This window comes from Peromyscus leucopus, chromosome 14 (genome assembly GCF_004664715.2).
Source record: "Peromyscus leucopus breed LL Stock chromosome 14, UCI_PerLeu_2.1, whole genome shotgun sequence".
In the NCBI taxonomy this organism is placed as follows: Eukaryota; Metazoa; Chordata; class Mammalia; order Rodentia; family Cricetidae; genus Peromyscus; species Peromyscus leucopus.
This window is the reverse complement of record NC_051075.1, coordinates 71340489-71358007: the sequence shown is the minus strand read 5'-3', so window position 1 is coordinate 71358007 and position 17519 is coordinate 71340489. Positions and strand designations below refer to the sequence as shown.

The 17519-nt window shown below is 49.5% G+C and overlaps 1 protein-coding gene across 7 annotated transcripts in view; it reads left to right on the top strand.

The window, feature by feature from the left end:
* Positions 1-13844, top strand: part of Clmn (calmin) — a 97222-nt gene extending 83378 nt beyond the window's left edge. Inside the window, exons 9-14 of one of the 7 annotated variants that reach the window (XM_028859396.2) lie at positions 1358-3001; positions 7169-7365; positions 9685-9745; positions 10373-10443; positions 10876-10968; positions 12248-13844. In XM_028859396.2, coding sequence (XP_028715229.1) covers positions 1358-3001; positions 7169-7365; positions 9685-9745; positions 10373-10443; positions 10876-10968; positions 12248-12419 — 2238 coding nt within the window. In that variant the 3' untranslated portion in view covers positions 12420-13844. Of the gene's footprint in view, positions 1-1354; positions 3002-7168; positions 7366-9684; positions 10281-10317; positions 10444-10875; positions 10969-12247 lie in introns of those variants that run through there. The other 6 variants (XM_028859395.2, XR_005092793.1, XR_005092794.1 and 3 more) reach the window with 6 other exon arrangements.
* Positions 13845-17519: the final 3675 nt, after the last annotated feature.

Here is a 17519-nt window from a genome sequence, read left to right as displayed (position 1 = left end):
GGCTTCATTCTCCTGCTTTCTCATTTCCTGAACGTTGTTTTCTTTTGTGGCAGAGACAGTATGCAAAGTAAGAGTAGCAGCTGAGGTAGATGGCTTTCTTTTTCTATGTGGATCTGTCTTCTATTGCTACAACAAGATACCAGATGCTAGATAACATATAAAGAAGAGAGATCTAGGGCTGGAGAGATGGCTCGGCAGTGGCAGTTAAGTGCACTTGCTGCTCTTACAAAGGACCCAAGTTTAGTTCCCAGCACCCGCATGGTGACTCTCAACCATCTGTCACCCTCTCTGCCTCTGTGGGCACCTGGCACACACATGGTTAGCATATATATGTAGAGGCAAAAATATACACATAAAATAAAAATAAATAAACCAAGAGAGAGAGAGAGAGATTTGACTCAGCATTGAATGTTTGAGTTAGCACTAGCACCTTTTGGAAAGGACCTCATGGGCATTACAGTCAACGTTTATGTGAGACAGAGAGGTTACAGAGCAAGACAGGAAGCCAGAGAATCACTTGGCTCTTCACTCTGAAAACAATTCCCTCTGTAATGAACTGGTGATCTATGAGAAGTATGTCAGTTCCTTCTGAGGCTAGAACTCCCTGTGGCCCAATCACCTTGCACTAGGCCTCTCCCTTTAAAGGTCCCTCCATGCTTCCTGTAGCCACACTGGGTACCAAGCTTCTAACACATGAGTCCTTGGGAAATACAACCAAGCAGAGGATATAGCCCCTTCCTGAACCCAAGTTGGGAGCTGCTTGTTCTGACCATTTCAGGAACGTAGAGGCATGTTGATGCTAGTTCGTTTCTGCCATCTGGCTTCAGATGGTGAGGGTGACATCAGTCCGCTCCATCATTGCACTCACTGGAAGCCCAGCCGGCCCGGATTTATGCCCTGCCTCTCAGCACTGCCTGGGCTCTTGCACTAAAGACACCCCTGGGTAGAATCACAAGGCTCTGATGAGAGTTGCTGTTGCACTGCCTCCAACTTCAGGCTTTCGTAGTGACCCACATGGTCAGTAAGAACATGACTGGTCCCTCCTCACCTCAGGCAGGCTAGCTCCCTCACTGGCAGGGTCCACAGGAGTGAAGCAGCTGAGGTACTGCTCACTGAGGTACATTAAATACCCCATTGAGTGCGTTGATAATCTCTTTGCACCCATAGTTTTGGGGGGAAAAAAAACGTATTTCACATTTTTATTTACCTGGCACTTTTTGCATCTCAGCGGGACAGCAGTTGACATCACCATGAAAACTCTGGCTGAAGTGGCTTTTGTTGTTGTTGTTGTTTGGGTTTGGAAGTTGTACTTGAAGGTGGAACCTGTGATTTCATGTTGTCTTGTGTTTCTCAGCAGGAAGATTTTGCGAATCCAGACAAAGAAGCCCCCATCGAGTCCACCTTTGTCCGAATCAAAGAAAGCCCTTCTGAACAAGAAAGCCGAGTCCTCCTCCTCAGTGAGAACGGAGAGCGGGCCTACACTATCAACCATGAAAGCAGCCACCCACCACCTGCCAAAGTCTTCGTCTGTGACCAGCCCGAGAGCACCAAGGGTTTCTGTCTGGGTGGTATGCCCAGCCGTGATCTGTCAGACAGCGCCACTGAGTTCATGCACCAGATCATTGACCAAGTCCTCCAGGAGAGCCCAGGGAAGACCAATGAGCCAGCGCCAGAGTCTTCCATCTTATCAACCAGAAAGGATGGCCGGAGGTCTAACTCTTTGCCAATCAAGAAATCCGTCCACTTTGAGGCTGATTTGCACAAGGATGCCTCGTGTAGCAAAGACCCTTTCTACAGCTCAGACTTCCGCTTTGAGGGGAGCCCAAGGGCGGCAAAGGAGGTGTCGAAGCCTGATAGCTATGTCTCAGTGGTTGAGGTTGCCAAGGAAAAGAAGACAGAACAGGAAGCCAGGCCAGCGCAGGAAGCTGCCTCAGACAAGGGCCCTAGAGACATTGTTGGTGTGGATGGCATGCCCCACCACAGTCAGCCTCCCCAGGACCCCACATTCTGTAACGGCACTGTAGAGGGTCCAGCTAGCCAAGGTGAGAAAGGCCCTTCTTCTGCATCCCCTGGAGATCATACTATCCTGGCCAACTCCACTGAGCTCAAGGTTCAGCTGCTGACTGTCGAGCCTATGGATAAAGATGACTATTTTGAAGGCATCCCCCTAAAGGCTTCCAAGTTTAACAGGGACCTCGCAGATTTTGCTTCCACTAGTCAGGCTTTTAGTCAGGAGCCATCACCCCATGAGAAGACACTTGAGGAGGAGGAGGGTTTTGAGAATTATGCTGAGAAACTGGGGAAAAGGAAGTCAAAGTCTCCCCATGCAGAGACAGAGTCCCCTGAATCCCAAGCCGAGCCTGACAAACATGAGTCTCCTCCCAAGGGCCCCGAACAAGATGATCAGGACCATCCTTTGCCCCCAGAAGAAACACCAGCAGATAAGAAACCCGAAGTGTTTGAAAAGGCCAAGAGAAAGTCCACCCGGCATCGCAGCGAGGAAGAAGGAGAAGCAGAAGACCTCTCCGGGGTCGGGGGAGAAATGCCATCCAACCCTCCGAGTACCAGTGTCAGCCTGGAAACCCTCAGGAGTCACAGCGAAGAAGGGTTGGATTTCAAGCCTTCTCCACCACTCTCGAAGATCTCCGTCATCCCGCACGACCTGTTCTATTACCCACACTACGAGGTGCCCCTGGCCGCAGTGCTGGAGGCTTACTCGGAAGGTGGGGAGGATTTGAAAAATGAAGATGCCGATCTAGGGGAGCCAGAAGAGGGCTATCTGCAGGATTCCAGGGAGGAGGAGGAGGCCCACAGCTCCCAAAGCAGCTGCAGTTTCTCCTTGCCTGTTGACAATGGCCACCCCAGCGTTAGTGACCAGGTGTCCCATGTTGATGAGAATTCTGAGGGGCCCACGTCAGCCTCAGGAACTGGTTCATCACCCTCCCCCGAGGACCACCAACAGAGGGAAACCAAAGAGAATGGCCCTGTGGAGAGCCAGCAGGTACTTGAGGTTTGGGAACTCAGAGCTTCTCCCTCTGTAAGCCTTCCCTTACAGAACCTAGAAGGCATAGAATTTAATGTCCTTCCAGAAGGCTCCAGCAAGTACTGGGGGGGGGGGAGGATTTTGCACCCAGGCAAAATTATCTTATCCCAGTCCACACCCTACTCAGAAGTCTTCTTAGGATGAATGAGATTGTGTGTGAGGGCATTAGCAGAGTAGCTATGATGATCATATAAAAGCAGCTATTAACAATGAACTATCAGGTCATCTCCTGCGGCCACCTGGGAAACAGGGCAAACTCATATTGGTTTCCGGCATGCTTCTTAGAAGCCTTGGCTGTGTCAGGCCGTGTTCTTGGTTCCTCTGACTTGCCAGGGATCGTGTAGACAGGAAAGGGGACACTCACTCTAAGCTCAAGCAGCTGAACACACACTTGTCAGCCTCTTGTGTTTCTACTCTTATCTAGCCAGTGGCTCAAGAGGGGACAAGAGGGGACAGGTGCACAGAGTCCTGGCCTGACACCCGGGGACATAGGAATACCTTGCAGCCCTGGGAATCCTGGAGGGGGGAAGCGGGGAGGCGCGGGGGTGGGGTGGGGTGGGGGGTGTTCAAGCCGCCCTGCTAGGATGCAGAGACAAGAGAAGTACCTGCGCTTAGCTCTAGCCGTTCACCTGCCTGTTAGCTCAGCAGTGGTTCTCAACCTGTGGGTCGCGACCTCAAAAATATCCCTATCCTGCAGATCAGGTATTTACATTACGATTCATAACAGCAGCAAAATTACAGTTATGAAGTAGCAACAAAATAATTTTACGGTTGAGTTCACCACCACAGGAGGCGCTGTATTAAAAGGGTCGCGCGGCATTAGGAAGGCTGAGAAGCACTGGCTCAGCCCTTTGGAAGAAGCATCCTGACCAGCATCCTAGCAAAGTGAGGGCAAAAAGGGAGGTGTGCCAGCCTCCCTAGTGCGGTGGACGCCGAGAATGTGGCATCAGATGTGGAGGTGGCCCTGCAAAGGGTTCCACGGAGGGAAATTCCTCAGACCCAGAGAGGCTGGAGGGTGTGGGCGAGCTGCTGGGTGGGGGACATTCCCTGAGTGCCAGAATCCGGCTAGGAATGGAACCGGCTTATTCCAGATCAGCTCCGTCTCTTTCTTCAGCTCCTCCTCAGTGTTTCACCTCTTATCCCTCCCAATGAAGTCCTGAACTGCCTCACAGAGGGGTGACCCTAAACCCCAATTGTCATCTCATTTTCCCCTACTCCCACCTCCTTAGCATGACCTTTGACACTCTTTCCTCTCCCACCTAACTGTCCAGCCGTCTCTGCCTTCCTTCCAGCAAATCCAGCTTCTCCTGGCTCCCAGATAACCATGCCTGGGTTATAAAAATTCCCAGCATTTAACAAGTGGTGATTTGCCCTTCAGAGCTCTGTACCAAGGTCACCTCTTCCCGGCTCCTGCCCTAACAGAGATCTTGCTGCCTTAGCTGGGGCCAACCACACTGGCTGTTCTTTCCTGTTTGCATGTTTGTTTGTTTTTTTTCCCCATCCCAAGAGTAAGTAGGCATCTGCATATTCATCCTTGGACTCTAGAGACCAGTGCGGTGCCTGACAGGGTCTGCCAAGTGCAGGGGTCAAGTGCATATTGCTTTGGGAATGAAACAGGAAGATAAACGAGGAGACGTGGGTGGGCTCATGAGAGGGGTACTGGGAGGGCTAAGAAAGTCTTACACTCTGGGGGTGGGGGGGCTGCAGGCAAGGGAGTCTGGGGAGCCCTTGGAGATGCTTAGGATTGAGATGGCACACAGCCATCGTCAGAGCTTGCGCTGTGGTTCAGTTTGCCAATCCGGAACAATGGGGAGGATTGTCAGTCCTTCGCCACGAATGGCTTATTTGGGACAGGGCAGGGAGCAATGTGCTCAACAGTTAGTTGTAAGGCAACTGGAGAAGAGGGCTGGTGGTTCCAGGGGTGCCAGACACAGCTGTCTCCTTCGCCTGGTGTTGAGAGCAACTCCACCCACACACTTCTTTGGGGACTATTCCTTTACACTGTGTGAATATGTATCGCTGTGATTGGGTTAATAAAGAAGCTGATTGGCCAATAGCTGGGCAGGTAGAGGTTAGGCAGGACCTGCAGACAAAAAGAGAGCCCAGTGAAGAAGAGTTGGAGAATCATGAGGACATTCGGAGAGAAGGAGATAAACCTGACGTGGGCTGCCAGTTCTACCCGGCAGTGCCTCCTGTGGGAAACTGTCAGAAGCCAGCAGGGGTGGCCATGACCTTCAATGAGATCAGATCTGATGTCTAAGCTGGAGATATGAAGTACAACTGGAGTGATTCTCCAGGGGACGAAAGGCTGAGTAGGTGGACGAGAATGCAAGTTACATCCTGGCCTTGGCCTTGGCCGAGCAGCTAATGCAAATGCAAGTCTGGCCCTTCATTCTTGTTTGTTTGGTTGTGACAGGCTCTCATGTACCCCAGGCTAGCCTCAAACCCACTCTGTAGCCAAGAGTGACCTTGAACGTCTGATCCTCCTGTTTTCACCTCTAAGTACCAACCTCTATGGCAGGTTTGTGCTGTGCTGAGGATAGAACCAAGGGCGTTTTCCATGCTGGGCAAGCTCTCCATTAACAGAGCCACATCCTCAGTGCCCGGCCCTTCATTTTTGTAGGCTTTCTGCCAGTAGTTGCTGAAATTAGATTGATCAACTGCTGTGTGCAGAGCGGATAGTTAGGGGTAGTTGGGGCAGCCCTGGGTTGGAATCATATGATCATTCAGAAGATTTAGAATCTCATCCTGCCCCAAGACTTACTGGAGGCCAGCAGGGGTGGGGTGTAGGGGGGGCAGGTCAGGCTTCCTTCCCCAGCTCTGAGCACAGCCTCCCTGCATCCAGAGGGAGCAATATTGACGCAGCTCACATGATGGCTCTGACCCATGGCTTTGTTTGCCTGCTGCTTCCAACCCCGCTTGGCACTTGGGTCCCCAAATACAGCCCCTTACTTCACCCTGGGGGTGTGCAAAGTCCGTGGGGTGGAGAGCCCCGAGTCTGTCTACTACCAGACAAGGGGTGATACCTGGTCCTCCTTTCAACAAGAAAAGGGAAGACTAGCTGAGCAAGCCAAAGACTGGAAAATGGCAAGTTTTTTCTTGTTCTTGATCATTAAAAAAATAAAATAACGGGCTGGAGAGATGGCTCAGAGGTTAAGAACACTGGCTGTTCTTCCAGAGGTCCTGAGTTCAATTCCCAGCAACCACATGGTGGCTCACAACCATCTGTAATGAGATCTGGCCTGCAGGGATACATACAAACAGAACACTGTATATTATATATATATATATATATATATATATATATATATATATACTATATAATAATATAATCTTTAAAAAAAAAAAATAACATGAGTAAAATCCTCTCATCATTTCCTCTCTAGGAAAGGTCCCTGCTAAGTCATGAAGGACCCTGGTCTCATGTGGCTAAGGGCACTTTCAGTTCCTACCTTGAACTTTGTTCAGGGCAGCTGGCCTGGCCTCCAAATCCCTTACCTGGCCCCTGGTGAGGAGGTTCTCCCTGCTGCCCCCACACTTCTAGATTTCAGTGGGGGCGTAGCTGATGGGTAACAAGTGCTCAGTGTGACAGTAAATACCGGATGTAAGCCCCGTGATCCCTTCCCCCAGAGGCACGGTGTCGGTGTCCTGCCCCAGACTGCATTTGCTCGTGTGTGTCCCTCTGCAGGCCCATAGAGCGCCTTTGCACTTGGCCACCTAAAAGTTCAGCCATTGCCTGCTATAAGGGATAGCCTTCGAAGGAACGTGCTGAAGAGGGAAGAGGCTGAGGGTGGCTGTCCCCATCTGACAGCTGGAAAAGTGAGACTCAAAGAGAGACAGTCAGTGATTTAAGGTCAAGTAGCTGAGTCAGGCAGGATTTCATATCACTGAGCTTCCTGACTCCAGAACTCCATGCCTTCTCTCTATTGATTCGAGGCCTTTGATCTCTGCACAAGGAGCAGAATTTGGGTGTGGGCTTCCCTCCTGGGCCGTCCACGTTGGAAGGAGTTCGGAAGATGAACAGCACTGGAAGGGATACTGGCCGGATTGGAGTAGAGACCGGAGAATGATGTCATCTACTTCAGTAGGGAATTTGACCTGTGTTTTGGCTCTTTTGTGTTCTAGCCCCAAGAACCTCCAAACCCGGAACTCCCCGCAAAACCAATAGAAGAAAAGTTAACGGAAGCCTCAACTAGCAGTAAAAAGAAAGAAAAAAGGAAACATGTGGACCAAGTAGAAAGCTCATTATTTATAGCCCCTGGGACTGTCCGCTCCTCAGATGACCTTGAAGAAAACCCCTGTGAACACAAGATCCCATCCAGGTATGTCGCTAAGATCTTCTCACTTTAGAAACTGAGGCAAGGGCTTGCTCTCAGGGTAAAGGAGCATCTTGGGTAGACAGTGCATCAGCAGAGGGCGCAAGCAAAGCCCAAGCCATGGATATTGGCTGAGGAGAACAAGAAAATGTCTGTGTCCGTGGGCATGAGGTCTGATTGGCCACACCCTACACAGAGTCTGGTCACTGAGCACTTACCTCCCGGGCCCTGCTTCCCATCTGGCTCAGGCACATTGCCGTTAAGGCTGCTGTGGTACGAGTAGACCTAGTTAGCACAGAGAACTCCAAAGCTCCACAGTCAGCAGGCAGTACTGAAGTGAACTCGTTTATGTGAGGGAATCCTGGCGCCTCTACCTGCTGGCCCCAGGGTAAACAGAACTTTCAGGAGGTTGATCCCTGGCTTGAGGTTACAGAGTGGGACCACTCTCTGTGTGCCTCTCCGCTATACATGCTTTTCTGGTCACAGCTCAGTTGGACTCCCTGCATAGCTTTCCACTGGCCTGGGAACTCACAGAACCCACGTGATCATTCATGCTTATACCACACACCTCTGGCCCTGGCCGTCTACCCTCAGTTGGGTTCATACTTTGCTTTAGGCTCCTTCGAACTGAAGGGCTGTCGCTCTGCATTCAACTCTGTTCCCTGGGTCACTCCAGCTCAGCCTCTGGGGGCAACTCCATTACACCTCCTCCAAACAGGTGTCTCGGCTTTCCCACAGGTTATTTTTGATATGTTCTTGTACCGTAGTTTCTTCTTTTTTTTTTTTTTTTTTTTTTCTTCTTTTTTTTTTTTTTTTTTTTTTTCCTTCACAGAACAGTCATTTCTTTCCTGTAAAATTTTTGGCAGCACTGGGGATTGAATTCATAGCCTCATGCATGCTAGGCAAGTGAACTAGGCTACCACAGAACTATCTCCCCAGCCCTCTTTTGGCTTTTTATTTTGAGGAAGTGTCTAAGTTGCTGAGGCTGGCTTTGAAGCAAAGGCAAGGCATGGAGTTCACTTTAGCACGGCCCTGGCTTGCAGTGGGCACTCAGTTCTTTGGGTAGATGAATGCATGGACGGCTGTGCCTCCCCCTGTCTTCTGGAGGTCAGGAGATGGGTCCTCAGCACCTGATTGCTGGGACAGTGAAGGTCAAGGTTCACACTCACTATAAGGCTCACATTGGCAGACTGTAATGTAAGAATGCCTGAGAGAAACCTTGCTGCAGCAAAGCAGAGAGGGAGGGAGGGGGAGGAAGGGAAGGAGGGAGGGAGCAGAGAGAGATCGTTCCCTCCCACCAGGAATGTGCTTTTGAGTTAGGAAGCATTACTCACACACGAGGCGAGAAGGTGGTTCCACAGCACCCAGCACTGCACCCTGGAGGATCAGGTCACTCTGGACACTGCCGAGATCTGGGCCCCAGGGTCCCTTTTGACTCTGAGGTTGCATTTTGCTTCATGCCTGTGCTGTGGTAGCAATGAGGACTATGCCACACTACCTAGAGGGAAAGATACCAAAGCTGCCTTCCAGGGACTTTCTGAAAATGTGTACGTAGGCCAAGTGCCAGGTTCCTGCAAGCCATGTAGTGAGCTTGTTTAAAGGACACTGAGATGACTCTGTGTCAGGGTACATAGCACCCACCAGATACCTAGTTCTGCTGGGCAGTAAGCCAGGACCCAAGGCATCCTGAAGCTGATGGGGTGATCCATTCTACAGAGGGATGTCAGTTACCAACTAGCATTGACAGCTCTTAGCCAGGAGCCACTGTTGATGGCCCAGGATTCTTCTGCCTCCACTTTTGGGGTATCAGCTCTGCTCGAAAGACCAAGAGGCATTCCTTGTTGGCCTCAAAGATTTGGTGATAAAATCAGTCTCATGTATGAAAGGAGAAATGACGGTATTCCTAGGGCTTGATTGGTAGGAAGTAGGCACACAGCAAAGAACAGCAGAGGGAACAACCTCCAGGCCTTGGGCCCAGACCTGCCCTTAACCTGCAGGGGACTGCAGGTGAGGCCCCAAACCTCAGGATGTTTGTATATAAAGACCCCAGTCCTGGCCCAAATCCTAGGATTTTTAGAAATACGCTTTCTATTAAAAACCCTGATTTGCATTTTGGTATAGATGAGGGCCCAGTGTCTATGGCCACACCTGGCTGTGTGTTTCAACGGTATGGATGCATAGGTATGAACCATCTCGGGGTCTGAAGCCACAACTGTGCTTAACCCAGCCGTGGAAAGCCCCGGGCTGGGGTAACTTGAGTGACTGTGTGACTGGACCATTTGTGCCCTGGGCGGTGCCCATTCAAAATGTGTCTTTGCTTTTCAGGAATAGCCACAGTGACTCCAGCATTTACATTCGGCGACATGCTAATAGGTCTTTGGAATTGGTTAGTATGTGACTTTCTTCTTCCCTATGGCCCCTGCTAATCAGTACTTTTCGGTCCGTCCTCCCTCTCCCATACCTGAGCTCTGGGATTATTGACCTGCACCAACCTTACACTGGGATAGAAGACAGACACACTTAACAAACTTGTTAAGCACAGTCCAATTGGATATCCAGTTGGGGCGAGAAGGGGTGTAAATAAAGCATTGATTTCAAAGCCCAAAGGCCTCTTTGTCATAAAAAAAAAACAAAAACCAAAACAAACGGACCCAAGACACTTCCCCAACCCTACACCCACATCTAGAAAGATCACAGTTAAACCAAGGGTGCCCAGTCACTAGAGGATCCTTGTGACATGGGCAAGTGTTGAGACCTGCAGTGGCCCTTACTTCAGAGCCTGTCTAGGTGGTGGGTGGGCCTCTTCCCAGTCACCCTCGGGCAGGGGGGCAAGGGCGGGAGGCAGGGTGGTCTCTCTTGTTTAGCAGTTTGATTTTTGAAACTAGATGTCTGCAGTATCGAGAAAAGCGTGGCATGGTCGGCTTTGTAAGCTTAAAACCACCTTGTTTTCTGTTTCAGAGATTTCATCTTTACTAATTGGGTTGCGGGGTTTTGTTTATAAATTTCACTGTAGGACCATTTTAGCTATGTTCAATTGAGGAACGCAGCCGATCTGGATGAGAGGAGAAACAGAGTGCTAAACAGGTTGGTGGCTTCATTCCCTAAGTCTGGGATGTAAATATATATGTGCTAAACAAATATACGTCTTTGTTTAAGTGTGTGTGTGTGTGTGTGTGTGTGTGTGTATCCTATCTCACAGGGGCTATTATTATTATTATTATTATTATTATTATTATTATTATTTACTGTGGCTTATTTATCATGTTGCTAATAATTTGGGAAAATACCAGGAAATAACTCTTCCAAATGAAATGAATCAGGTTAGATCTTCTTGAGTATGGGCAGAGGGGCAGAGCAGAGCCCAGAATGTGTGAGTGGGAAGGTGGGTCTGGGTTCTGAGTCTGCGGCTGTGCTTGACAAAGACTTCAGAGCTAGAAGCCAGGTGCCAGAGGCAGAGCTGTACGGTCCCATCCTGTATGTAGCACCTGACCCTGTGTCCCTTCTGTCCCACTGCAGGTACAATTCTCAGAAGCTCACTGAGCTGATTTTACAGTTTTACGGCATCAGAGCAGACATGAAGCGGGAAAGCAAACATGCCAGGCTGTCTATGAAAGTATTCATTACTGGTGGAGAACTAGATTCCCTAGTTGATAGTCCTCAAGTTACCGTAAACCAGTCCACCTAGAACCTGAGGGATGGGAATAGACTCTCTCCTGTTCTGATGTGGCCTTACCCCTCTTAAAGTCACAGAAGTACTTTATTTTATCGCCCCACCCCGTGGGTTTGCATGGGCTTGGAAAAATTAGATGATGGGATTGGTAGTCTCTAGGGACTTTAGACCTCCATTCTTTTGGCTCCTAAAAACAAATACAAGTGAGATACCCTGCTTCCTTCCCAGGCCTAAAATAGAAATGCTAATTTCAATTTCCTCCCAAGGGAGCTTTCAGCTAGGGAGAGAGCGCTTGTAGCTTTGATCAGGTAGGGCTCTGATAGAAACAAGAACTTGAAGTATGCAGGAGTGTTTCCTACCTCCAGCAATAAATAGTTTCCATTTTTCCTACAGACAACTTTAAGCCCGAGAAATTCTGCCCAATGTCTGTTATTCAGGCATAAACTGCTCTATTGCAGATGTCACAGCGCAGCCATCACTTGTTGGGAGATGGTTTGGGCTTCTCATAGCCCCCATCCAAGGCCTGGAAATGGCCCCGAGAAGCTCATATTTCAGGCTTCTGTGTATCGGCCCCCCCACCCCTCCTACCCTCCCCTGGGTACATTTGGGTCTGCAGTTTGGTTTTTTTCCCACCACCCACACTCTCGTGCTAGCACCCTGTTCATTACCTGCCAGGCAAAAGCAAAATGGCGCGTTCAACGCTGCCTCCCACTACATAAAAGGAAGGTAACTCTGACCCCAAGCCAAAGCTAGCAGTTCTTCTGAAGGTAATACTTCAGACTCAACTTGGGGCGACTTGGTTTGTTTCTGGTGACTGCTTTGAAATCATCTGTCAATGTTTCCTTTACTGACTGAGGCATAGCTGGGAGCTGGCAGTCCTCCTTCCTCCTTCCAAGGTTTCCCAGGAGTTGTGGCTTGGGAGTAGTTCTGTCACAAAGTAATTGTGTGGCCTGTGACAACTGCGGCCCCCAAACTGTCACTGCAGCCATCTGTGAAATGGGCCCAGATAGTTCCTTCTGTTAAGGGTCATGGAGATGGCCGGGGTCTGTGTGGGTGTCCCAAGGGCTGCCTGGAATGTACACACAGTTGGGAACCTCCTGATGTATCCTGGGAACCTTCATCTGCAGGTGGGAAGGTTGGGTTGAGCTTCAGGATGTGGTCCTCCCTCGTAGGGACCCCACCAGTGACCGTCCTGTCCCCCTATCTTTCCCTCTGCAGGACTGGCACCAACTCCTCTGGAGAAGCTGTGCCCCTGGGAAGCCAGAGCCCGCCCAATGACTCTCTGACACAGTTCGTACAGCAGCCCGACGTGATCTATTTCATTCTTTTCCTCTGGCTCCTGGTCTACTGCTTGCTACTCTTCCCCCAGCTTGATGTCAGCCGGCTCTGAAACGTGTGTCTGGAGAATAAAAGACAGGACCCTGACCAGGGTGGAGTCTGCCTCCTGCATCTTACTGTCTGTTCAGGGTTGAGCCACTTCTGCAGAGATGGAAGACCTCAGAGGGAACACAGGCCTCACCTCCTGTTGCCGTCTGGTTCAGTCTTTGCTCACATGTCCCCTTGATTCTCTAAGACTTGAGAGCATGCTGACCTCCCTGACTGTGTGCTCTGAGCTCAGGTTTGAGGCTGGATCTGCGGACAGGATTCCTCCTTATGTGCCTTGTTTGATCAGATGCGAGTCCTTACGAATGTGTACTCCAAACCCGGGTCTTGGCATGTGAACATGCAGGTGTCTAAGCCCCTAATGAGCTTAAGTTACTTACTTTTATCTCAGGGGAGGTTCTGCCTGATTTCAAGAAAGAACGGAGTCATACTAGGAAGAAAGGTGCCCTGTTCTCCTCTATGTGTGAGTGTTTGAGTGAAGGTGATACAGCTCCCATGAACCTGTCCCAGCCTGATGACCCATTGTGTTCACTGAGGGAGTTCAACAGCACACCTGCCTGCTCCCCAGAAATTACACCTGGGCATTGGCAGGCTCCAGAGAAGAGGGCGCTCTGCCAGCTTTGTTGTGGGCCACGGCACATTCTTTCGCCTTGGCATTCTTGGAGGGTTGCACTTTTAATTCACTTTTGCATTGATTGGCTCGAGGTAGAGCTGTACTTCTCAAACCTCCTCCACCAGGAGGACCTCCCATCAGAAGAAAGAAGAAAAGGGATCAGTCTAGATTTGCATTGGAAGCCAGGCTCTGGCTGACTGGGATAGCCCTAAGACCGCCTCGTATTCTGTTGAGTTTTCTGTACAGAATCTGAAGTCCTTATGGGGCAGCATAAGGAGCCCCAGGGTCCTGGAAGTGGCTGGGTCAGAATAAGCTCCCATGAATGGTGGAACTTGGAGGGTTTCTGCAGGTTTCTGGGCTCAGGATGCACACCTTGGCACCAGCATCCTTTGCGGTCAACCATAACAGAGATCTTGAAAAGTACCAGGGCGTAGGCCAGGGCAGGCAGGTTGTGAAGAGAATGGTTTCTTTCCTCACCCTCCTATTGCCCTCATCTCTGCCCTGGCGTGCTCTGCCCTCTCCTCTGTGCAAAGGCTCAGGTCTGCAGAGACTCTAAGTTCCTCCTCTCCTCATCATCCCTCTCAAAAAACACATACTAGGCAGCCCTCATAAAGCAGTAAACTGAGCCGGGTGGTGGTGGCGCACACCTTTAATTCCAGCACTGGGGAGGCAGAGGCAGGCGGATCTCTGTGAGTTTGAGGTCAGCCAGGGCTATGCAGAGAAACCCTGTCTCGAAAAACCAGGAAAAACAAACAAACAAACAAACAAACAAACAAAAACAAAACCATAAACTGTTAGTCAGGAGGAAGGAGTCCCAGGGAATATCTTGTTTAGCTGAACTCAGAGAGGCAGAGCAGGCTGTCAAGAGCTAGGTCACACAGCCTACCAGAAACAGACTGGCCATGAGTTCCCAGGCCATGTGACCTCCATTCCAGAACTGTTACTTTTTTGTAGAAGACTTGCAACCAGGTACACAAGCGTCCTGAAAAACCTAAGTAAAATGTCCTCACTCAAAGCCATCATTTTTAGGCCATTTATCTAACCTTCAAGCTTATCCTTAGCTCCTTCTAGAATGTTCTGGACAACTGTAAAGGCTGGTGTGCCGCTTGCTTCTCTTGTTGCTGTGACAGAAGAACTGACAGAAACAGCTGAAGAAAGGGGGGTTGGGGGCTCAAGGTTCCAGGATAACCGTCGATGATAAAGGGGGGTCACAGCAGTGGCTGCTCACATTGTACTCACAGTTAGGAAGCAGCAAGAGATGAGCGCTGGTGCTCAGCTCACTTTCTCCTTTTTTGTTCAGTTTGGGCCCCCAGCCCATGAAATGGTGCTGACCACATTCAAGGTGGGTCTTGTCTCTTTGGTTAAGACTTTTTGGAAAGAGCTTCAGAGTCACAGCCAGAGGTGTGTTTCCATGGTGATACTAAATGCGGTCAAATCGACAATGGAGATGGGACGTCCCATCTTGCATTTGACATGTGAGCATTGTTCTTAGTCCGGGAGCCATTCTCCTGTAGCAAGCAAAAGACTTGCTTATTTTTAAACACTTTGTATGTTTAAACAATTTATATAGCACATCGACGACAGCCAAAAACCTGGCCTCTCAACCAGATTGATTGGTACCTGCCTCCTCTCCCAGAGAGAATCGAGGCATTCCTAGGGCGAAAGCTTTGGGGAGCTGGAACAATTCCAGGTTGAAGGCCCAACGCTCCATAGAAAGTGAACTACTAAATGAGCTCCCCAGTCCTATTGGAAGTTCAAAAGTACAGATGATGAAGGTTATACGTGTGATGTTTTGTGACCTTGCACATTGCAGTCCTCACCCAGATGAGGTACCAAAGAAGAGTTGACCCAAATATGAGTCATTTATTTTATGGGACTAGACCTTGGTCAGAGGTCTCTGCATGCTGCTTTTTCTCACCTCCTACAGCTTCTAACAGCCTTGAAAACATCTACAGGCAAGATGCCCAACAGTCATTGGTTTCAGGCCTGCAGGAAGTTGACATTATTTTGAAGGGAAAAAAACAATCTTGAGTGTAGGGGTGTATAGAAGAGAGTGGATATGGAAAGCTGCTGAGAAAGCCATCCGATCCCTTGACATCCTTTTTAAAAGATTTATTCTTAAATTGTGTGTGTGTGTGTGTGTGTGTGTGTGTGTGTGTGTGTGTGTACGCAAGTGTAGGTACCCATGGAGCCCTAAGAAGGTATCAGAAGATCCCCTGTGTGGGTGCTGAGAGCTGAATCAGGGTTCTCTACAAGAGTGGTGTGCACCCACCACCACTGAGTCCTGTCTCCAGACTTGCTCAGTATCTGTTAAATAAGAAAATGTGTAGGTTTGCAATGAGGACAGCTGCCCCTGAGACTTTCTTGTGGCAGTAGTCCCTTACGTCACTTTCAGCCATTTCTCCTACAGTTTTCCTCTGTGTTTCTATGTGACATACAACACTTTAATGTGTATATATATATATGTATACACACACACACACACACACACACACACACACACACACACACACACATTACTAGTTTAAAAACATCTACAGGCTTGCTAATACCTTAGATGGTAATTCCCCTCTCACCAATACCATACTGGTTTTCCCAATATAGTTAGATCACGTGGCTGATGCATCCCCATTTCATGATAATGCTGTCTTGAGCATGTGGGGACTGTACTTCTGAACTAAGTTGTGGGCTGTGGTTACATATCCTTGTTTGTTACCCCCCTCTTTCCCTCCTTTCCTCCTGGGTCCCTTCCCCATCTCCCTCAATCCATTCTTCACTAACTTTTTGAGAAATGGAACATAAGAAATAAATGTAGGTATTTTTAGATTTTTTTTTTTTTAAATGACTTAAAGTGTCTTGTCTTCTGCCCTTACCATGTGGCTGGGCGTAGATCTGCAGGTGGAAATGGTGCCCTCACCACTGCTTCCCAATGACATTATTAAAATTTCCGATGCCATTCCAATCCCCATGCCTTTATGCATGACACGAACTCTTCCCGTCCTGGAGACATCCCCAGTCTCTTCTCGGTCACCTGACCTGATGCTCTTGTGTCCTTGCTGTGGTACCTATGCTGAATCCTCAAAGAAATTTTCTTACACTCTCTTGCAATTGCTTGCTTGCTTGCTTTCTGAATCCCTGGCTGTGCTGGTGTTGGGCCTCCTTGGCTCATTTATATTTAAATGAGTCGGGGTGCAGGTCTCCTCTGTGGCTGATACAAGTGGGGAGCATTATCTGCTCTCAGAATTGCCTTTGTTTTCTCTAAGTTTCGTTCTCTTGGTTGGGCTCAGTCTCCACCTTTCAGGGTCTGAAAAATACCTGCGTCTATTCATGTTTAAGGATGATGCATCCAGGGGCTGGCAGGAAGCTCTGACAACCATCTGGTACTGACACGCCCAGTGTCGCCCAGTGGTCTGGCCTAACTATGGAGTGCCCACCCTATCTGCAGTTGCATGTTTCTTCTGGGGCTTAGTTCATTTCCTGACGGGTCTTCCCACCACTCCTGCATGGAAAAGAGGGACTCCCACGGGGCTGCTGTTAGCCCGTGCAGTGCACTTGTTCGGGATCAGTAATCCTGTCCTCTCTGGGCAGAAGCCACCCTCCATCCACACGAGGTTTAATTGCCAGAGGAGAGCTATTTTCTCATTCTCTGAGCAGATACAGACCTCGGCTAGGACAAAGGCTGGGTTTGGACTCCCACATGCTGCCTTGGCCAGGTGCACAAACCACAGGACGGGACCCAGAGATCTCTGAGTACTGAGTCTGGGCCTTGAAGAAGGCAGCCTCAATAGTCACCCTGTGACCTCCTGAAGTTGGTCCTGACTTCTTAGTCTTGTGTCCCTGGGTGGCGCTTTTCTTGTTCTCTAGGCGTAGGAGGCAAAGCCATCATCTGGCTGCATGGAAGGGGCAGTTGGCCCAAGAATTAGCACTGTATCTTAGCCTACCTTCACAATTCCGACTCCCAAGCCTTCTTCGGTGCCGAAGTGGGAGGTTCCTCAGTGCTGCCCCCTGCAGGCATGTGGTGTGAGGACCCTTCCCTGCTTCCTTCTACTTCAGCTCTGAATGGGTAGTGTCTGTGGCCTTCCGTCTACCTTTTCCTGTCTATAGCTATGGGACTTTCTTTTCCTTTGCACTTATTCCTACAGGTGAAATAAGTAAGCACATATGTTCTACACTCTTAGTTTCATTGCTCTTTGTTTTTGTTTGTCCTCACATGGGCTTACTAAATAGCCCAGGCTGGCCTTGAACTCTTGTTCCTCCTGCCCCATTCCCCTAAGTGCTAGGTTACAGGTGTGTATCATCGTGCTTGGCTTCGGTGTGCCATCTCAATCCATAAATGCCTTTGGGTTTTCTTGCTGGTGGGTTAGGTGGCTCATTGTCCTGCTAACTTCACTGCGAACTTGTCCTGAAGGACTCTACTGAAGCTCTATGATGACGGCAAGGGCAGGAGAGCATCAGGTGGCATGAGAAAGCTCTGTTTGAAGGTCGAGGCTTGGC